General features: G+C 38.3%; 1 protein-coding gene across 4 annotated transcripts in view; it reads left to right on the top strand.

Moving 5' to 3' along the window:
- Window positions 1–1056: 1056 nt before the first annotated feature.
- The window catches only part of ATL2 (atlastin GTPase 2), a 66754-nt gene continuing 47125 nt past the window's right edge, over window positions 1057–20685 (top strand). The window contains exon 1 of one of the 4 annotated variants that reach the window (XM_074286617.1): window positions 1057–1280. In XM_074286617.1, the coding sequence (XP_074142718.1) occupies window positions 1142–1280 (139 nt within the window). In that variant the 5' untranslated portion in view covers window positions 1057–1141. Of the gene's footprint in view, window positions 1281–15517; window positions 15572–19263; window positions 19431–20685 lie in introns of those variants that run through there. The other 3 variants (XM_074286615.1, XM_074286619.1, XM_074286618.1) reach the window with 3 other exon arrangements.

Here is a 20685-nt window from a genome sequence, read left to right as displayed (position 1 = left end):
AAAGCTTGAGGACCCCTGAGCTAGGTGGTATAACGGCTAGAGCACTGGGCCTAGATTCAGAAAGACCTGAGTTCAAATCCAGCCTTAGACACCAGCCATGGAAGTCTGGGTGACTTCCTCTCTGTTTAATCACTTTTTCCACCTTAATAATAGCATTCCGCCCCTCTCCCCCCAGAATTGTGAGGATCAAGTGAATTATAAAGCAACAGGTGTCGTATAAAAATGCTAGCTGTAATGTCACGTCAAAAACGAAGTCAAGGTGCACTCATTAAGTCATTCCATGCTTTTATCAGGGCCTTGTGTTTATCATGGACCTTTATATCCAGGGCGGCGTTTGTGGCCCACAAACACTCTTTCTCAAGCCCGTTAGGGGTGATATGAGCATGATCATCCCCATTTTACAGATGCTAAAATGGAAGTGACTTGTCATGATTTCGAAGGGAGTCAGAGCCAGTCCGGGTATCCCGATTCCAAGTCCTCGAACTTTCCTCTAGGAGGAGACCCAGCCCCTGCTGGTAAATGTTTTTTTTTTTTTTTTGAAATCTATAAGGACTTTATTTCAGACAGACATACGGACGGAAATATCTAGTCATAGATCTGGTAAATGTTTAACCACCTGCTTTAAGTGTCCACTAAACACTTAAGTTTAACATGCATTATTATTTTCTCGACCACTTTCTACAACGTTCAGACAAGCGATAAAAGAGCTAAGCCTAAATTCGCCACGTGCGCTGGGTTTCCGAGGAGTAAACGCTACCGCTAGGGATTTAACACTCGGCTCCGCTCCAGCCCGAGCTTGCACCTCCGGCTCCGCAGCCGCAGGAGCCCGACATTTGTTTACAAAGTGCGCCGGAGTCCGGGAGCTCACGTGTCCGGGGCCCCGGCCGCCATTGGCCAGCGCCGAGCCCCGGGAGAAGGCGCAGGTCGCCGAGCGGTATCTCCGCAGCCCGTCCGCGTAGGGATGACCGCGAGGCGGGGCGGCGGGACGCGGCCGCCGGGGCGGGGGGCGGGGGACGCGAGGGGCGGTGCGTGGCTCAGGCGGCGCTAGGACCCGCCGCCCTTCTCCTCCGGCTCCCGGGAGGTTGATAAAGCGGCAGCGGCGTTTGACGTCAGCGGGGAGTTAATTTTAAATCGGTACAAGATGGCGGAGGGGGACGCGGCAGCGCGGAGGCAGCAGCAGCAGCGCCTGCCCCAGGAGCTGCGGCGGCGGCGGCGGGGGCGGCCTCGGAGCGGAGACCCGGCGGTCCAGGACAACCACGTCTCGTCCCCGTCCTCTCTAGGTATGGGCCGTTCTGGGCCGCGTCCTCGTCCTCCGGGGCTCCCCGCGACCGTGCCCTCCCGCTCGCCCGCCCGCGCCTAGGCCGCTGCCGGAGCGAGTGAGAGCGGGCGCGCGCGCGTGGGGCCGGCCTGGCCTGCCCGGAGGGGGCGGGGGGCCGGGGAGCCGTCCTTGACCGTTCCCGCTACCGAACGGGGCACTGCGGGGGGCGCAGGGGGGCGCCTGTCGGGCGTGGACGCGCCCGGGGCCGGGGGCTGGCGGCTGGCGGGCAGCCCCGGGAGAGCGAAGGCCCCTCCAGAATCCCCTCGGGGGCTGCCCTCGGGGTGGAAGTTCAAGCCCGGCGGTCCTCTCCGCCCGCGCGTGCTCGGGCCGGGGTCGGAGGGGGGGTGGAAGAGAAGGGGGTCGGGTCGGGGCGGGGAGGGGGCGCAATCGGGAGGAGAGGGACGAGCCCCCGGCCCCGCGGTGCGAACGTCAGCGCGCTGGGGCATGCCCACGGCCCGGCTCCTGGCGTCCCTTCACCTCCTCCTCCCCATCCCTCCCGCCGCCTCCTGACACCCCTATTTTTAGGAGAGGAGCGTTTGGCCTGTCGCGGTGGCGTCAGGGGCACGGAGGAGTCCGCGGTCACCCAAAGTTACCCGCACTTTGCAACAATGCACCTCCACCCTTCCCTGGGCTCGCGCCGGCAGTCCCCGCCGCCCGGCGCGCTCGCAACTTTGCCTGCCATGGATTCCTCCCCGAAACTTGCTTTCGCTCTAGAGAGTTGTTTGGCTTCTATTCGTATTGGGTGGGAATCACTTTATGTAATCCCTGGTAGCCCTGGGCAGGATTCCTTTCCCCCATTCTCAAAATCCCAACTGCTCTGCATTTCTAGGTTGAATTCTTTTCCTCATTCTGGTAAAGTAATCCCAGCTAGACTCTTAAATTAAATTTTCTCCCCTCCCCCATTCCCCCAAATGATCCCAACTAGCTCTGGACTCCAGTCTTAAAAAAAAAAAATCCGTACATGTTGGAGAAATTTAAACTCTTCCCCCTCCCCCATTGAAATTGAGAAAATGCCTGCCAACAAAAACACCTGAGACAGTATAAGTGATACTTCCACTGTTATTCCCATCGTTAGGAAAACTTTACTAAAAAAGACTAGGATGTAAGAAATTTTAGCTATTAGCTTTTATATTTTTGCTACAAGTTATAAGGGTTTTCCCCCCATATTAGGAAAAACTCTCAAAAATGTTAAGAATTTTTAGGTATCAGCCAATCATTTGAACAAGCAGTTATGTGTTATTCCGAGAATTAACAAAACTTATTTGCTAAGGTATACTGGAATGTGAAGGATTTTTAGGTATTAGTTAACCTTTGGAACAATTACTATTAGTGTTATTCCTAGGACAATAGATATTCCTGAGGAAAACCATTTATTACCGAGGTTGTCCAAAACCCTTGGAAATGAGACTCTTAACTAATAAAGGTGTAAATTTTCAATCTCAAAAATCAGTCATTTAAAGTAACTTTTTGTATACATTTTCAGGTGTTAGAAATCTAGCCACTATAGCACGCTGGGTAAATATAAACTCTTAAGTACTTGCTGAAGATATATTGCCCTTCACTAATTATATCTTTGAAAGGTTAGTCATTTGAAATACTTGTTAATATAAATCTTCAGATGTTAGAAATGTTCTCATTGTACAGTATACTTTTGAGATAATTTAACTTCTAAATGCCTGCTGAAATTTAATTGGCTCTCACTAAATTCCTGCTTTGATGTCCCACTCTGGCACGGAAGTGTCTGAGGTAGATTTTTGGAGGGTGTGCCAGCAAACCTACCAAACCTGAACAGTTTCCAGTTCGTGGATGGTTGTCATTGGAGAACCAGGGTAGTTAAGTCATGGGAGAAGCTAGGAAAGCTTTTGTTTCCCTCCAAGCTGTAGCAATTCATGAAGATCATGTACATCCCTTTGATAAAGTAGCCAACTCTTCATGATCCACCCAGGAGGGAGCTCTTGAAGTCTTGGATCTTTGGATTAGAAGTTAGTGTTAATTTGTTGCCAGTTAATGAAAATTACCTATTTGGTGGTTTTGCCATTATAGTAAGTCATCTATTGCTATGCTTTCAGAATTATGTCTGCATTTGTTGAGGAAACATTTGTCACGCTTACCTGTGGTAGGCACTGTGTGAAGTCTTCCAGGGGATAAAGTGAATCCAAGTAACAATATTGGAAGAATGCATTATGAACTCAATACTAAGTTGTTAAAAATATGTACAGTTATTTTGGGGAGCTGCAAGGGCACGAGCCAGGATAGATCTCTTGTTGGAGGTGACAGTTGAGCTGAGTCTTGAAGGAAACAGGGTTGTATGAGGCAAATGTGGGGGAGACATGAGGGACACAGTAGTCAGCCAGCCAGGTGTGTAGGAAGGTGGTGTATAAATGAAAAAGAAGCTGGAAAGTAGACCTGAGCTACTCTTGAAGGGTTTTAACTGCCATAGAAGGCTTATGTTCCTCCCTACAAGGGCCTCCCTCTATTTTCTGCTTTCTGGTTACCTAGGTTGTGTAAATACAAATTTGTTGCCTGCTGGAATGCATTCATTTTCAGTTTATGTGCCCTTTTTTTAAGAGGCAGTTTTAATGGCACAATAAATAAGAAACAGCTCTAATCTTGACATCAAACCAGAGTTCAGATCTTCCCTTAGAGACATTTACTAGCTCTGTGACTGAGGGCAAACTCCTTAACCTCTGTCTGCCTCACTTCCTTCGACTTTAAAGTGGACATAATCTCAGCACCTACCTGAAAGGGTTGTTAAAGGATTGAATGAGAAACTATTTGTAAAAAGTGTTTAATACAGTATGCACACATAAGTAGTAATTGCTTATTTCTTTTTATCAGTTTTCAGTGTGCATAGAGCAGTGTCTTATCATTTTTCAGGTTCTGCTTATCTATGAACTTGAAACTAGTTTCAAGGGTATTTGGAATCTCTACAGAGTAGTATATAAAGCAAGACTTATTTAATTGTTTCAGTTGGGCCTCTGTTCTCCATTTGGAGTTATTTTTTGTCAGCGATAGTGGAGTGGTTTGCCATGTCTTTCTCCAGCTCATTTTACAGATGAGAAAACTGAGGCAAATAGAATGAAGGTACTTGTCCAGGGTCACACAGCTGGTCTCAGGTCAGACTTAGGCTGAGGTCCTCATGAGTCTAACTAGGGCTGGCTCTGTATCCACTGAACCACTTAACCTGCCCCAGAACACTGCTCATTGACTAATAAGTGAAATTAGGACTAATTAGTGAAATAAGGGCCCTTAAGTGAAAGAGCCAAAGAGAGGCTGAGTTGTAACTGTGCCTGTGTCTAAATTTTTTTTTAACCTCCTTTAAAATTTAATATAATTTTTTGCACACCTATTAAATTTTTATTAGATTAATTGAATGAATCGGGTGCATGAATTTAAGTGTATATTTTGACAGCTTAGAACCTTTTTTTAAAAGAAACTGATTTCTTGGCTTTATTCCTCATATATAGGTGTTATATGGAAGTTATGATTAGAAGTCTTGGTGTCAAAGGAAAACCTTAATCATCCTAGAGATATATTTTTATTAAATGCACTTTTATAAAGTTTCAGAGTATGACCAAAACAATGTAGTATTTAAAAATAAATTTATTATAGTGTATTATTTTTGGCTGCCTGTGGAATACAATCCTTGGGATTGGGGGAAATGGATATTGCCTAGTAGAGACACTGTCCTTTTCAGTAAAAATAGATAAATGGTGAAAACAACTCTGGTTCTAAGGTTAGAACACCTTCATCTCTTTGGAATTCTATTTAGTGGATTCCAGTGAAGTAGGACTCTGGATGAAGTTGGGAAAGCCTATGTTTAAGCCTTGCTTCTGAGGCTTACTAAACATAGAATTGTTTATAATTTTTTTCCTCCTGACTCAAATCAGCCTCTTCTGTATTTGGTGTCATCTCTTACCTTGTTCAATTGAATCCTTTCCCTGTAGGTTGATTAAATCCTGTCAGTCATATGGGCCAGGGGTAATGACCCTTGGTTTGTCAGTTAACCTCTTCATGCTTCCAGCAGTGAACTTGCTAAATCAACAAGCATTAAGTGCCTTCTGTGTACCAGTCACCTAAGATGGTGGTACAAAGAAAGGTAAAAATCACTACTACTCCCAAGGAATTCAGTTTAAAGATGAAGACAGTCTGCAAACAACTATATACAGACAAGATAGAGACAGCATAAATTGGAAATAATCTCAGGGGGAATGCACTGAGATTAAGGAGGAACTGGAAAAGTCGTCTGCAGTAGGCAGGACTTGGGCTGAGTCTACAAATGACAGCATATAAATATTCATGTGCATTGGTAGGGGGAGTTTTCATACTCAGATCCTACACCAATGAAAACATAAGAACCCTAGGCCAAAAAAAAAAAAAGTTAACATCTATATCGCTTCCTAATGTGTAGATTACTTTATAGCAAGTAGTCTTGAGGTCATTGAAATAGGGAATAGAGAAGGATTACAAATTCCATTTTTTACAGATGAGGAAACTCAGGTGTAGAGAGGAATTGATAAATTGAGATTTACATAGCTGTCTATACTAGTGTTGGAATTAGGACTCAAATCTAGGAACTTATTTTGAGGGTTTTGTTTTTTTAGAGGTTTCATTATAGATTTTTTTTTAAAAACATAGTTTGTCATTTTTCAAAATATTTCCATGTGTCTGATACCCTTTGGGTATTCCTTGGGTTAATATAGCATTTAAAAATCACACAGAAAATCACACACTAGTTGAAAGCTTTTGGAATTCAAGGTTATAATGCTTCTCTTAAAAGCATTAGGCTAAGCAGTATGAAAGAAAATAAAAAGGTAATGATTAAGCACCTGCCATATGTTAGCCACTTTGGTAATTTTTGGAAATACAAATACAAAAGTGACATTAGTAGTCACTCTAGAAGCTTATATTCCGATTGGAAATTGTGAATGAAACATAGGGAAGTGGGGACCAGGAATGAATTTTGGTCTACGGGAGTCACCATGATTCTTGAGCATAGCCATCTGGCAATTGGTTATCTCACTTTTTTAATAGCAGTGGTAGCTATATTTTAATTACATTTGATTTTCAGAGCAACTGGAGGACTAGGCCTTGGGGCATGGGTAAGTTGGAAGAGAGGAATGAAAGAATAGATGGCAGAATGGCTTCTGGTAGATAGTCTGGGACCAATTGTATGTACTAAGGTAGAGATTTCATTCAGTCACCCATCAATTAAGATAGTACTTCCCCAAGATAGAGTTTAGTGGATTAATTCCACAGGATGAGGGTGAGAGTGAGGGTAGGGGGACTTGTTCTCTCTAGAGATCTGGGTCTAGAAAGGTACCCTTTCCGGTGGCAAAATAGTAAAAAGAGTATAAATAGTAAAAATAGAGTATATAAATAGTAAAAATAGAGTATATAAATAGTAAAAATAGAGTATATAAATAGTAAAAATAGAGTATATAAATAGTAAAAAAAAAGTATAAATAGAAAAAATAGTAAAAGAGTAAACAATATCTGAACCCTAAAAATCTACCAGAGGTTTTTTCTTTTTCCCTTGTCAACTTCTTTTTAGTGTCTAAAGTTACTTAGATTCTTTATTCTCCCCTATGTATCAGACTTTGGCATAGATATGAGTATATCCTCTTTCCTTCAGTCAAGCTGTGATAGAGTCAACTGAGATAAAAAAAAGTACAAGAACATAGAATTGTTTATATTTTTTTCCTCCTGACTCAAATCAGTCTCTTCTGTATTTGGTGTCATCTCTTACCTTGTTCAATTGAATCCTTTCCCTGTAGGTTGATTAAATCCTGTCAGTCATATGGGCCAGGGGTAATGAATTCCTAATTTCTGAAGTCTCTTATCCTCCTCAGGAATACAGTAACATTTTCAGCATTCTTTTTCTTCCATTTCTTTGCTTGAGAACAAGAAAGAAACAAGTTAGAAGGAAGCAGAAAGTGATTTGGGCTCTGGAATTCAAAGCCCCAAATTTAGGATATAAAAAAGAAATTTAATTGCTATAAATTTAGTTTCTTTTCAATGTCATGGGTTGTTGAGATTATGCATTAGACTTAAGTAATATGATAAAAAAGCATTTGTTAAGCACCCCTGTGCCGGGTACTTGTATAGACCTTTTCCAGTTTCTCCTTTGGACTGGCAGCATATTCCCAGGGAAGAGGTGTTAGAAATTAGAGCATCTTACCCATTAATTACCACAATTCTTCATCTCTCTTGATAATTTTTAGTCAGTCAATAGAGGAAGAATGTCATGTGTGAACTTATGTATAAGTAAACTTCTCACTTTTAATTCTTCTACACCATCTTACCCACATTCACAACATCTAGGCATTTAGAAACTGAATTAGAATATGTGTGGACAAATTCTAATAGTATGATAAATTTGGACCATCATCGTTCCTGTAGAGAGCAATACCATCCTCTCGGTTCCTCATCTTGGACTCCTCTCCCCACAATCTGTTGCCAAGGCCTGTGATTTCACCTCCACCTTTCTCCATTAAGCCCTCTTCTCTCTTTACCACTACCTGTCACCTCACACCTGAATTACTACAGTAGCCTGCTAGGTTTTCCTGCTTCGTGTCTCTTCCATGCCATTCTCAGCCATTTAGGTAATTTTCTTAGCATGTCCCATTGTGGTTCTTTGACACCTGTCCCCTCTTCTCCTCCCCCCCCCCATTCTACACACAATAACCCCTTTTTGCCTCAAGGAGCAAAAACAATGTTCTGTTTGACATTCAAAACCCTTCCTAACCCAGCCCTCTCCTGCTTTTCCTTCTTACACTTTTTTCGACAACACAAGCTCTTCATTCCAATGACATTGGGCTTTGGGACTGTCCCATGAACAAAATATTCCATTTCTCAGCTTTGGGAACTTTGTTTGGCTGTTTCCATGCTTGGAATGCTCTATCTCCTTTTCTTTGAGTACTGACTTCCTTGTCTTCTTGTCCAAGTTAAAATCTTATACAGGAAGCCTTTCCTAACCCTTCTTAATTCTTGTACTTCCTTAAAAAAAAAATCCTATTTATCCTGTATATAGTTTGCTTTATATATATTTGCATATTGTTTCCCTGTTAGAGTATAAGTTTCTTGAGAGTAGGGACTTATTTTGCCTCTTTGTATCCTCAGTGCACAGTGTCTAGCACAAAGTAGACAATTTATTGAATGAATGAATGAAATAGAAGTTGGAAAACTAAGAAATATAGAATAAAAAATAGAAAATTGGAATAATGAGAGAGAACAAGGGTGGGAAGAAATCAAGTCAAATTTTTAGCCCTTTGAATTTTGTCAGATAATGTCTTTAATGACTTCTTTGGAAATAGACTATAGAAACAGTTTTCTTAACTCTTTATCATGAACAAGTAGTTATTTGGAAGGCCTATAAATTATATGGTAGTAACATAATTTGTACAGGACAATTTAGGTTTTAGTTCTCAAAATTTATACTCCCATCAAGAAGAAGGAATTTCAGGTTTATTCTAAAAATACTTAACTTTCCTTACTAACTTGTATTTGTGTACAACTGCTGCCTTAAACCCACAATATAACTTGAAATGACCAAAACAAATTTCTATGATCTGAACCCAGATTACTACATTTCAGAGAGAAGCATAAATATATGTTAAGACTGTTATACTTGAATCTAGGTGGTAAAATTTCTTAAGTTTTGAATTTTACTAGTAAATCTACTTAGCTGACCTGGGATTGATGTTAGCATTCTCTTAGAAATCTAGCATCTTATCTTTAATTGTGTGAGCTTCAGTTTACTTTGGCCAAGCTTTCTTTTATTATAATACAGATTATGTAAAACTGAATGTGTGACTTAACTTTCAAGTAGAGTGCTTTGCAAACATGGTATAAGTGCTATCCTTGACTGGGTTTCACAGCAATCCCGTGAAGTAGATGATGCAAGTAATACTTTTCCTATTTTACAAATAGAAATTGGGGGTCATAGTGTTTTTAACCATTTTAACCATTATTGGTCATAGTGTTTTTAAGCTCACATAGATGCCAAATGGCAGAAGGATTTGAATCCCATGTCTCCTGGCAAATAAGTCCTGTATTTCATGAGCTTTACTTAGTGCTTCTCAAGGACAATTTACACTCTAATTTTCAGAACATATTCTTTAGTGGAAGAAGTGGGAAGGATTAGTATTCTGAATTAGTAGTTTCTTAGTATGTATAATACATTTCTACACCATTACTACATTCAAGTACCAGGATTTCTTTGACAGAAGTAGGTGGGATGAGTAGAGTGCGATGCACTTATATAGAACCAATAGCCTTCTTTGGACAGTGGAGGTGGTTCAGGATGCTGAGCTCAAAAACCTAGGGCAGCACTAGACCTGCTGCTAGCTCAGCCCCAACAGCTTTTATCAAGGAAACGAAACAACAGGCATAGCTACTAAAGACTGGTCCTCAGTCCTGGAGCCTCTGGCCTTGGCTGGTGGTTCAAAGCTGAGATGGGTATATTTGAGTCCTGGAACTGACATTGAAGAAGGTGCATTACCAGCTTTTCAGCAGTAGACTAAAGACTATCCATTCTTTCCATCTGACTTGGTGCTGAAACCTTTATGTACATTTCTTCCATTTGAGTATGAACTCCATGAGAGTGAGTGTTATTTTTCTTATTTGCATCTCCAATATTTTGCACAATGCTTTGTACACAGAAGTGCTTAATAAATGCTTAGTCCTTACATATTTTCTTAAGTCTTACAGCCTTTAACTTTATTCATCCTTGTCCTAAGCTCCATATTGAAGTTCTTTCCCAAGCTGTCACACTTTCACTGGCTACCGGCTTCTCCCCTTCCTATCTGCAGTACCTAACAGTCTGAAATTCTTAGCTCCCTAGAAGCTTCCACATATTCACCTCTTATTCTTTTTCAGTTTCTCTGCAGTCTGGCTATGTACCTCATTCATTTGAAACTGTCCCCTTCAAAGTTAACAGTGGCATTTTTACTGTAAAATCTATAAGCCTTTTACCGATTCTTCTTGATCTCTCTACAGCATGCAGTGTTGTTTATTACATTCTCCTGGGGACTTATTCTATTCTGAGGGTATAGGACAGTGCTTTTTCCTGGTTCTCCTATCAATTTGACCTCTCCTCAGTCTTCTTCTGCAACTTCTCCATTTATGTCACTTAGGTGCTGGGGATTCTCCAGAAGGCTCTACTCCAGACTCTTTTTTTCTTCCTTGATACAATCCAGACTCTTTTTTTCTTCCTTGATATTGTTTAACTTCATGATTTCAGTTCCCATGAGTTAGTTGTCTTTTCTACTCAGATGATTGGATATTTTGAACTGGATAATGGAACCAAGTAGAATTCATTATATTTCCCTTCAAACCCCATATTCCTTATCAACCCATTATAGTTGAAAGTTCTACTATTTTTGAAGTCACAGGTCAATAATCTGTTTCATCTTCAACTCCTTACTCTGACAACAACCCACATACAGTCTGTTGTCAAATCTTATTTTTATTTTCACAGCATGTCTTTTGTGTGTATCCTTTTCTCCATCAACACTGCTGTCACTCTAGGTCACATCCTTATTACCTCTAATTTGGGTTGAAGCAACTTTCTAACTGGTCTTCCTGCTTCTCATTTCCTACCTTGATCTATTTTCCACACAAGCTCCTAAGGTGATTTTTCTGAAGTTTAGCTGTGACCTTGTGAGCGCCAGGACTCCTTGGTTTGACATTAAAAGCTCTTCAAAACTTGGTCCCTTCATACCTTTGCAGACTTCTTAGACCTTTTTCTCTTCCATTCTCTTTGTGATTTATTTAACCTGTTATTGTTGCTGTTGCCCTCTTTCCCTCCTTTTCCTCTGTGTTTTTGCATTGACTGTCCCCTAGACTGGAATACTTTGTCCTGTAACAGGTCTCATGATGACCTTTTTTCCAGGTGTGGGGTTAGCCTATTAAGGAGGACTCTGGCAAGAATTTTTTTTTTTTTTTTTTTTTAATAAAGCTTTGTATTTTCAAACATATGCATAGATTCACCCTTGCAAAAACTTGTGTTTCAATTTTTATTCTCCCTTCCTTAACCTTACCTCTTTCCCTAGATGACAAGTAATGACAAAAGAAAAAAATAAGAAAGAAAAAAATGCAAACTATAACAAAAATGTGAAAAGTATTGTGATCTACAGTCAGTCCCCACAGTCCTCTTTCTGGGCGTAGATGGCTCTATCTCAAGTCCATTGAAACTGTCCTGAATCACTTCATTGTTGAAAAGAGCCATATCCATCAGAATTGATCACATAATCTTGTTGCCATGTACAGTAATCTCCTGGTTTTGCTCATTTCCCTTAGCATCAGTTCATATAAGTCTCTAGGCCTTTCTGAAGTCATCCTGCTAATCATTTCTTATAGAACAGTAATATTCCATAACATTCATATACCATAACTTATACATATATACCATATATCATAACTTATACAGTTAATCAGCTTCAGAAAGGGCCAAGGAACAATTGATAGGGTGTTTTACTGCCTAATAACTCCAGGAAAAATTCCAGGAGTACATTTTTAGATCTAACCCTAAGGCCTTTGATACTGCCTTTCAATAGTGACGCTTAAGGAAAATTATGTCAAAATTTGGTTTCTCAGAAAAGTTCATCAATATAATACATCAGTGTCATGATGATCTGCTTGTTTGGGTTCTAGACAATGCACAATGCTCTTGAGTTTTTCCAATCAGAATGAAACAAGGCTATGTGCTTACTCCCATGTTTTTTAACATGATGTTTTCAATGAGGATAAACACAGAATCAATCAACTACTGTACCATCAGATACATGCTTCAACCTGAAAAGACTACAAAACAAACTCAAGGGGAGGGAGTGTTGGTGCATGCTTTTCTCTTTTCACTGATGACGCACTCAGTGCATCCTCCGAAGCTGAGATGCAACACAATATTGATTGAATATCTTTGCTTGTGCTACTTTTGGCCTAAGAGTTAACACCAAGAAAACACAGGTGCTCCATCAGTCAATACCACATCACCCATGTGTGGACCTGTCAGTTACAGCAAATGGTGAAGTTTAGAAAGTTCATTTACTTTGGCAGTCTGCTTTCCAGGGATGTCCACATTAATAATGAGATATACTTTGCCAGAGCTTACTCAGTGTTTGGGAGGCTCTGAAGGAAAATATGGGAGAGGAGAGGTATTAGACTGACCACCAAACTGAAGGCCCAGAGAGCCATTATGATGACCTTATTGTATGCTTGTGAAACCTGGACAGTGTATCAGCACCATGCCAGGAAACTGAATCACTTCCATTTGAATTGTCTTAGGAAGATTTTGAAGGTTTTGAAGTTTGAAGGTTACCTAGCAGGATAAAATACCAGACACAGAGGTCCTTTCTTGAACTAAACTATGCCGAGAGCATAACTCTGTTGGGCTGGCCACATTGTTCTAATGCCAAATTTATGCTTGCCAAAATGATTTTTTTATGGAGGGCACATGGCAAGCCACTCCCATGGTAGTCATAAAAAGCAATACAAAGACATTCTCAAGGTCTCTCTTAGGAACTTTAGAATTAATTCTTTGACATAGGGAACACTGGCACAGGACTGCCCAGCATGCTGTGCTCTGTGAACAAAGCAGAATTGAATTAGCTAAGAAGAAATGCGAGATGCTCAAAGTTCTCAAAGTTCAAAGCCATCCTAAATGTTCATAGGGACTATTTGTGTCTGAATTGCTGCAGAGCATTCCAATTCATTTTGATTTGATTAGCCACCATCAGACACACCATACATAGCTCAACTCTAACATACCAATTTCTTTGTGAAAAAAGGACAACCACCATCCAACTCATGATGATGGAGAAGGGTACTGAAATATGGCTTCCTTGACATTCTACTTAGTCCTCTGATAGGTGAATGTTGATGTTCATGTAGGGCAGACACATGAGTTGGCATAACTTTTGGTTTTTATATTTTAAGTTTATATTTTGGAACTACCTGCTTTATTTGTCAATCTGAGTCATAGTATTAGGCTCTTACTATAATGGACTAAAATGGGCATCTGGGCTTAGGGATAGAAATGTTGTTCAATGGCCTTGACTTGGGAGGCTCCACTCTTCTAGGCCAGATGGTGGTTATCTGTGGAATTATTATTCTTGGGAGGAGGACTAGGCTTTTCCATATATGGAGTATATATGGAAAAGCCTTGTCAATCCAGTTGTTTCTAAGAATTTGGATTGGGGACTCAGGATAGACAGTTTCTCTTTAAGCATTTAACAAGAAGGTTAAAATAAGGTATGATATTCTAATAGAGGCTTATTATTATTATTAGAAATAATTTTATATAAAAACATACAGGAGTGTTTTTAAACAGTAACTTTTATGATTTTCCTTTATCTTAGTTTTTGGATAAATATGTTCAACCAACCATACAAAGTATGTATACTACACAAGATAGAGACATTTAACAGGGAGTCATTATAATCTGCTTTCTCCACATAATATGACTAGGAGAGAAGTAGGCCCTTTTTACTTAAAAAAATTTTTTAATGTCATACTTATGAGAGGAAAAAAAAATCATTTTAATAATATGATGTTGCTGCTATGAATACAAACCTGTGTAATAATTTAAGAAGTAAATGCTATAAAATCATTGATTTGAGAGGCTTTAAAATATGTTAATAGAGACAGTAACATAATTGATCTAAGTACTTAGTTTAAATTGATTATTTGATTATGATGTTAGAGAGGGAAAGCATTCTAAAATGTCTACTTATTTGATAATAGTTTATTTGAGATCATAGCAGTTTACAGGAATAATTGCTTATTTAATTTTTTTATTGACTTTTCACATTGACTTCAAGCCTTTTAGGACTTATACTCAGTGTTGACTGGAAATGTTTTTGTTGTGTCTGGTTTTTTTTTTTTTTTTTTTTTTTTGAAGACTGATGACATCATAGGGTGATGTCTTGATTCATATAAGTTGGATTTAAATGAAGCACAATTGCATAGAATTATCTGCCTCAATTTTCCAGAGTCTTTGAAGTTCAATGGCAAGATAAAAATCAGGATGACTGGCGATAGCCTAGGATGCAGTGGGTGCCTTTGGCATCTTTCAATGTCTGATCAAGCGTTTCACAGTGACTGCTTTGCTTGCCTTCATGGCTATTGGAACAAATCATTCTCATCTGCCCACTCCACAGAGGGTTTGAAGAGGATTGGTTACCTTCCCCGTGGGCTAGTCTGTCTGCTGAGGTGTTTTAGTGGGATGTGGCCAATGAGCACACTGTATCATTTTGGAGCAACAGGTAGGAGTTGAATGCCAGATGGACATCAAAATGGTCAAGGGCTCAGCAAGCCCTCACCCCAGAGGTGCCAGTCTTTGAGTACCCCCATACTCTCAAAATTAACTGGAAATGTACTTGTAGTGAAGGCAGTAAAAGGCCTTGGTCATTTAATAATCTGCTGTGTTCACGGAAATTAAAATCAGTCTTTGCATTTCTGAAATTGACTTTGTCTTTATAAAGCTGTATCTTCTTTCTTTTTACTCTCTGTCCTGCTGAAAAAATTGTGAAAGAGAAACTAATAACGTATTTTCATGACCAGGTTTATATGAGGTTTATACAAGTGTTTGTTTTTCTTTTTTTTCTGAGTGAAATATGTAGTTTGTCAGATTTTTTTTTTTTAAGTTGTTGCCTTTTATTAGCATTTTTTCATTTTTAAATAGATGGCAACATGAACCACACTGGAAAATTTTTTATTGAGAGTTGACTGTTAGCACAAAAAACTGCAATCACATCTCAAAATGGCAGGTAGTTCGGTAGAAAAATATAGTACAATCTGAAAATGACATCTATTTGTTTCAGTCTATTTTATCCTACAATCCTTACTCATGTAGTTATTGTTTGTGTTAATGTTTGTGATTCTGAAGGCTTAGTATAACTGTGCTTGTTATTTTTATTTATTACTCTAATAATGAACTATACATACCTGATGGGGTTTATAAAGTATTTTATGTAGATTGATATTTCAGCCTCCCAACAACCCTGTGAAATATACTAAACCTGTATTAGAATCTTCATTTTAAACACAGAAATGGAGATTCAGAGAAGTTGAGACTTGCTTACGTACATGACCTGTAAGTGACAGAACTGTGATAGGAATCCAAGTTTCTTCATTCCATATTCAGTACTCTTTCTGTTACATCATAGCTGAACTTATTGGTCCTGTGGTTTATATCTCAACCTCATAAAGTGTAAGAGTTAGGGGGACATCATACAGTGTAAGAGTTATAGAGTTATTGAATTACTCAACTCCCAAGTATTAATTTAAAAAAATGTTTTATTGTTGCCTTTTGTTTTTATGTCATTCATTTCACTGTATTTAAATACTTCCTCCTCTACGGAACTTTTTTGTAACAAAGAAACAGTTGAGCAAGAAAAAAAAAAGATTGGGTCTGACAATATGCATTTTGTATCCATGATCTTCCCACTGCTTTATTAGAAGAAGGGATATATTTTCTTATGTCTTTTAAGACCATTTTATAGCCTTTTCTAGATCTCTCAGGAGCTCAGCTTTCTTTTAGTATTGTCATTGATATTTTATGTGTTTGGGTATATTCTCTTGGTCCTGTTTTAAAGAATGAGTTTATGTAAGTCTTGTTTCTTTGAACTCATCTCATCAATTACATTCATATATTTTGTTCAGCCATTCCATAATATATGAACGCCCACTTGGTTTCAATTTTCTTTTCACTACCACAAAAAAGTAATGCTATAAGTACTTTGGTTTAAATAGGGGCCTATTTTTTTTCTTTGATTTCTTTAGGTGAATATGACCAATTATGGAATTGCTGAGTGGAAGGATATAAAACCACTTAGTGACTTTTGTCACATAATTGCAACTTAATTTCTAGAATGATTATACTAGTTTGCAACTCTTTCAGTAGTATTTCAATGTGTCTGCCTTTTTCCTACAACTTTTTCTTGTTCCTTTTTTTTTAACCATCTTTGCCAGCTTGAAGGCTGTGAGATGAAAATTTCAGTTATTTTAACTTTCTGTAAGGATTTAGAACATTTTTTTTTCATGTTTTTTGATAGCTTGCAGTTATTTTGAAAACTTTATATCTATTTGCAGTTTATCTCTTGTTAATAATTTTTATATTTCCTGCAATTCTACTTTTTCCCTGAGACATATTATTTACTTCTCTCTCTGGTCTACTACTCCCTTTTTTTCATCATCTAAATATCATTTAATTTCTCTGTTGGGCTTTTTTCTCAATATGTGGGTTTGAGGTAGTTATTATTGTGGATGGTGGCATAAAACATGAGCAGAAATCATCTTTTCTCTGTGGAATATTTACGGCATATAAAGGGCTGTCTTAACTGGCCTGTGAAATGTGTAAGATGGGTTGCCAACCTCGAGGATCTTGTGCTTTATTTGAGATAAACTATGTGAGGATAGTATTGCTTTATATTTAAATGCCAAGTGAGTAGCAGGTAATGAAGTTCAGAGAGGAAGCCAAAGTAGGGTACCCAAGTCTTTTGGGATTTGGGATTTGGTGAGAGAATGCAGCAATCTTAAATGGTCAAACCTTGGCTGTCTTGAAGAATTGGGAAAATGTAGATATATTCTTGGAAGGGTGGGGAACCATACTGTATTATTTGTGTCTTTATTACACATATTTATTACACATATAGTATCATTCTGATCTTTTATAAGAAGCAAATAGTGATATCTGCTTTCTAAGGATTTATGATAGCCTAAAAGAAATATTTAAAGCTGTATGCTATATTTTTCTTTGTAGAATTCTACTTTGATAAGTTATGGTATGTAGATGGAGGAAACTTTTTAATGTCTATATTGGCATAATGTAAACTTGTGGCTTACCAAGCTCTGAAGTATGAACAAAATGACTTGACTGTCTCCCCATTTAGGAGAAACCTAGTTAAATTGGAGAGACTCCATTCCAGAGAGGCTTCAGTGTAATGAATGCTATAGCCTTAGCAACTCTCCAAGAGAAGGTTAGAAAGGTTTCAGCCTGGACTCACAGATGGAATAAGTTCTAAGGAGTACTCTTTATCTAAACTTTTTGCCTCCTCAAAGACCTTGCAAGAAATTCTACACAAAGTAGGTTAAATGAATGAATATTTAGTTAAGTGTGGTTATGATATAGTGATGTAATTCTTTATTTGGGGAACTGAGAAATATGCTCATTTAAAAAAAAAACTATTATATGTTTCTGGATAATTTGGGAATACTTATCTGAATAATCTAGATTTCTGTATTAGTTTTCAGCTTCATTATGATTCATCAGCTACACTGACCTTTATGTATGTGATTAATACTTGAAAATTGGGTGTATGTGCCCAAATCTCCAAATCAGGATAGTGAAGAAAGATCAGGCAGAATATATGGACAAGTTGTTGCTCTCTTCAGTGCTGCTTTTCAAAACTGGAATAAAAAAAATACATATTTGTTTTCACATCTTTGGCACTATTCCTTTCTTTTTTGAAGCTTGCTATTGTCCTCATAGGTATTTTGTCTGATGTTTTAAGCCAAGTCTGGGGGATGAGCATATGATTTCTTTAAACTACTGCTATATCAAGTTATCTGGGGGTGGGAAGATGTGGCAGAATTGGAATTGGCATCTTCCTTCCAGAGACTTGGCAGATGCTTTTATGTTTTTGGAGATTTGCTCTGGAAACCCTAATCTAACTTGATCTTGGGTCTTTACATTCATTTCTATTTGTTTCATTTTAATATTTAGGATAACATTGTCTGTAGAGTAGGTACTAAGAAAATAAATCTGAAAATGTTACTCAGCAACATTTATTTCCTTAAAGAATACTGTACTAGGCATTGAGGGGAGTCTAAACCTTGAGTCTCAGCACTAGTGATCTGGTAGGAGAGATAGAGTTCATTCACTTATGTTATCCACATGTAAGCCTTAAAGTATCAAAAGTACTTTAAAGGGAAAGGAGATATTTTTTTCAAATTGGGGAAAGTGAGATGACCGTAGAATGAAGAAAGACTTGGGAGTAAAAGTAACATTTGATTTAATATCCCTAAGAGTGGGTAGAATATCTATATGTACAAATGTACGAGTTCCAGGAAGAGAAAAGCATAGACAGTAAAGGTACAGGGTCCTTTTTGACAAAGGGTAGAAGCAATTCATCTGGTGACAGGTATGGATGTGAAGATTGTGGAAACTAAAAGGCAGCATCACAAATGAATGTTGTTAAATAAATGTTTTGAAATGTTTTGTTAAATGTTAAATAAATGTTTTGAAACAAAACAGTCTCAGCAATATATTTAAAAGATGATTCACTTTGACCAAAAAGGAATTATAACAAGTGTTAGGATGGTCTGACATTAGGATAACTATAAAGATAAGGCAATATCAATGTCAATTTATGATTATATGAGATTTTTGATAAAATATAGTATCACATGTTTAGAAATATTAAAATAACTAAACACTCTAAAGCATTAAGCAGTATTAAACCACCAAAAACAAGCACTAAATGAGTCTCTACTAATTATGAAAAACAGTTCTTAAAAACCAAGAGCTACTGTTGAATATAGTGAAGAAATATATGAAGTCTTTAGAATAAGATAACAGTTAAAGAAAGGATGGCTATCATAACTGCTTTTATTTGATAGCATTCTAGAAATGCCAGCTATTTAAAATAACTAAGTTGAGGAAATAAAAATGTATGAGAAGTAGGTTTTGGGGAGATCCTATGAGTATGAAGGCTAACTTGTGAATATAAGAGTCTTGACCTTTTTGTCATCTCTCTTTTTTTCATCTTTTTAACCCTTTTTTCCCTTTATTTTTCTTTTTCTTTAGGTCAACCTCCCCCACCCTCTTCCTTTTATCATGACTAATCTCAGTTCGGTTTGTGTCTGGTTAAAGTAGTTAAGATATTAAAATGGGCATGATTTGATTTGAAGGCAGTTAGATAATGATAATATTGATGTCTTTGTTACAGAGAAAGGCCCAGAGGGGTGAAGCTACTTGTCCAAGTTCACAAATGGCAGGTGGAATTTGAAAGAAGGTCTTTGACTTCAAATCCAGGATTCTTTCCTCTTGGTGAAGATATATAGTCATTTGTGCCAAGGAGTCCTCCTAGTGCTTCTTGACTCTGACAGGGTGATTTTATTTATGTGGACAAATAATAACATTTGTTGTGAAGGAGTAGGTGCTTTAGTGGTTGATATTAAAAGTCAGAATCTCAATTCAGCTTTTCAGAATACAAGTAGATAAAGAGTATATGTCAATACTAGGTAAGCCGAGTGTTATGGCAACATTCAATCATAGAATTGCAGGTATTAGAAGTGATGTTAGGAACTCCTACTTGAAGCATGAATCCTGTAACATCCTAGACAATTAGTTGGTTAGAGAGTAATATTACTAAAAGTATAAGGGACTAGAGTCCTTCCTGGAGATGAAGATACAGACTTGAAAGTATGATTGGGAACAAATCAGTGAAGCTTGTTATTAAGGTTTATGTTGTTAAGAAAACCTAAGAGTTGGTTCTTATTGAGGGGTGAAGTATATTCTTGCTGGTCTAAGGTCTGTCTGTAGAGATCAAGAAATCTCTTTAGTTTTTTTTTTTTTTAATTTTTATTTTATAATTATAACATTTTTTTGACAGTACATATGCATGGGTAATTTTTTACAACATTATCCCTTGCACTTACTTCTATTCAGATTTTTTCCCTTCCTCCCCCAACCCCCTCCCCCAGATGGCAAGCAGTCTTATATATGTTAAATATATTACAGTATATTCTAGATACAATATATGTGTGTAGAACCGAATTCTTTGTTGCACAGGAAGAATTGGATTCAGAAGGTAAAAATAACAGTTTACATTCATTTCCCAGTGTTCCTTTTCTGGATGTAGCTGGTTCTGTCCATCATTAATCAATTGGAATTGGATTAGCTCTTCTCTATGTTGAAGAAATCCACTTCCATCAGCATACATCCTCGTACAGTATCATTGTTGAAGTGTATAATGATCTTCTGGTTCTGCTCGTTTCACTCAGCATCAGTTGATGTAAGTCTCTCCAAGCCTCTCTGTATTTCTCCTGTTGGTCATTTCTTATAGAACAATAATATTCCATAACATTCATATACCATAGTTTACCCAACCATTCTCCAATTGATGGACATCCATTCATCTTCCAGCTTCTAGCCACTATGAAAAGGGCTGCCACAAACATTTTGGCACATACAGGTCCCTTTCCCTTCTTTAGTAGTTCCTTGGGCTATAAGCCCAGTAATAGTATGGCTGGGTCAAAGGGTATGCATATTTTGATAACTTTTTGGGCATAATTCCAGATTGCTCTCCAGAATGGTTGGATTCTTTCACAACTCCATCAACAATGCATCAGTGTCCCAGTTT

This window comes from Sminthopsis crassicaudata, chromosome 2 (genome assembly GCF_048593235.1).
Source record: "Sminthopsis crassicaudata isolate SCR6 chromosome 2, ASM4859323v1, whole genome shotgun sequence".
Lineage (NCBI taxonomy): Eukaryota > Metazoa > Chordata > Mammalia > Dasyuromorphia > Dasyuridae > Sminthopsis > Sminthopsis crassicaudata.
The sequence above is the reverse complement of the archived record's forward strand: the minus strand, read 5'-3'. Positions and strand labels throughout refer to the sequence as shown.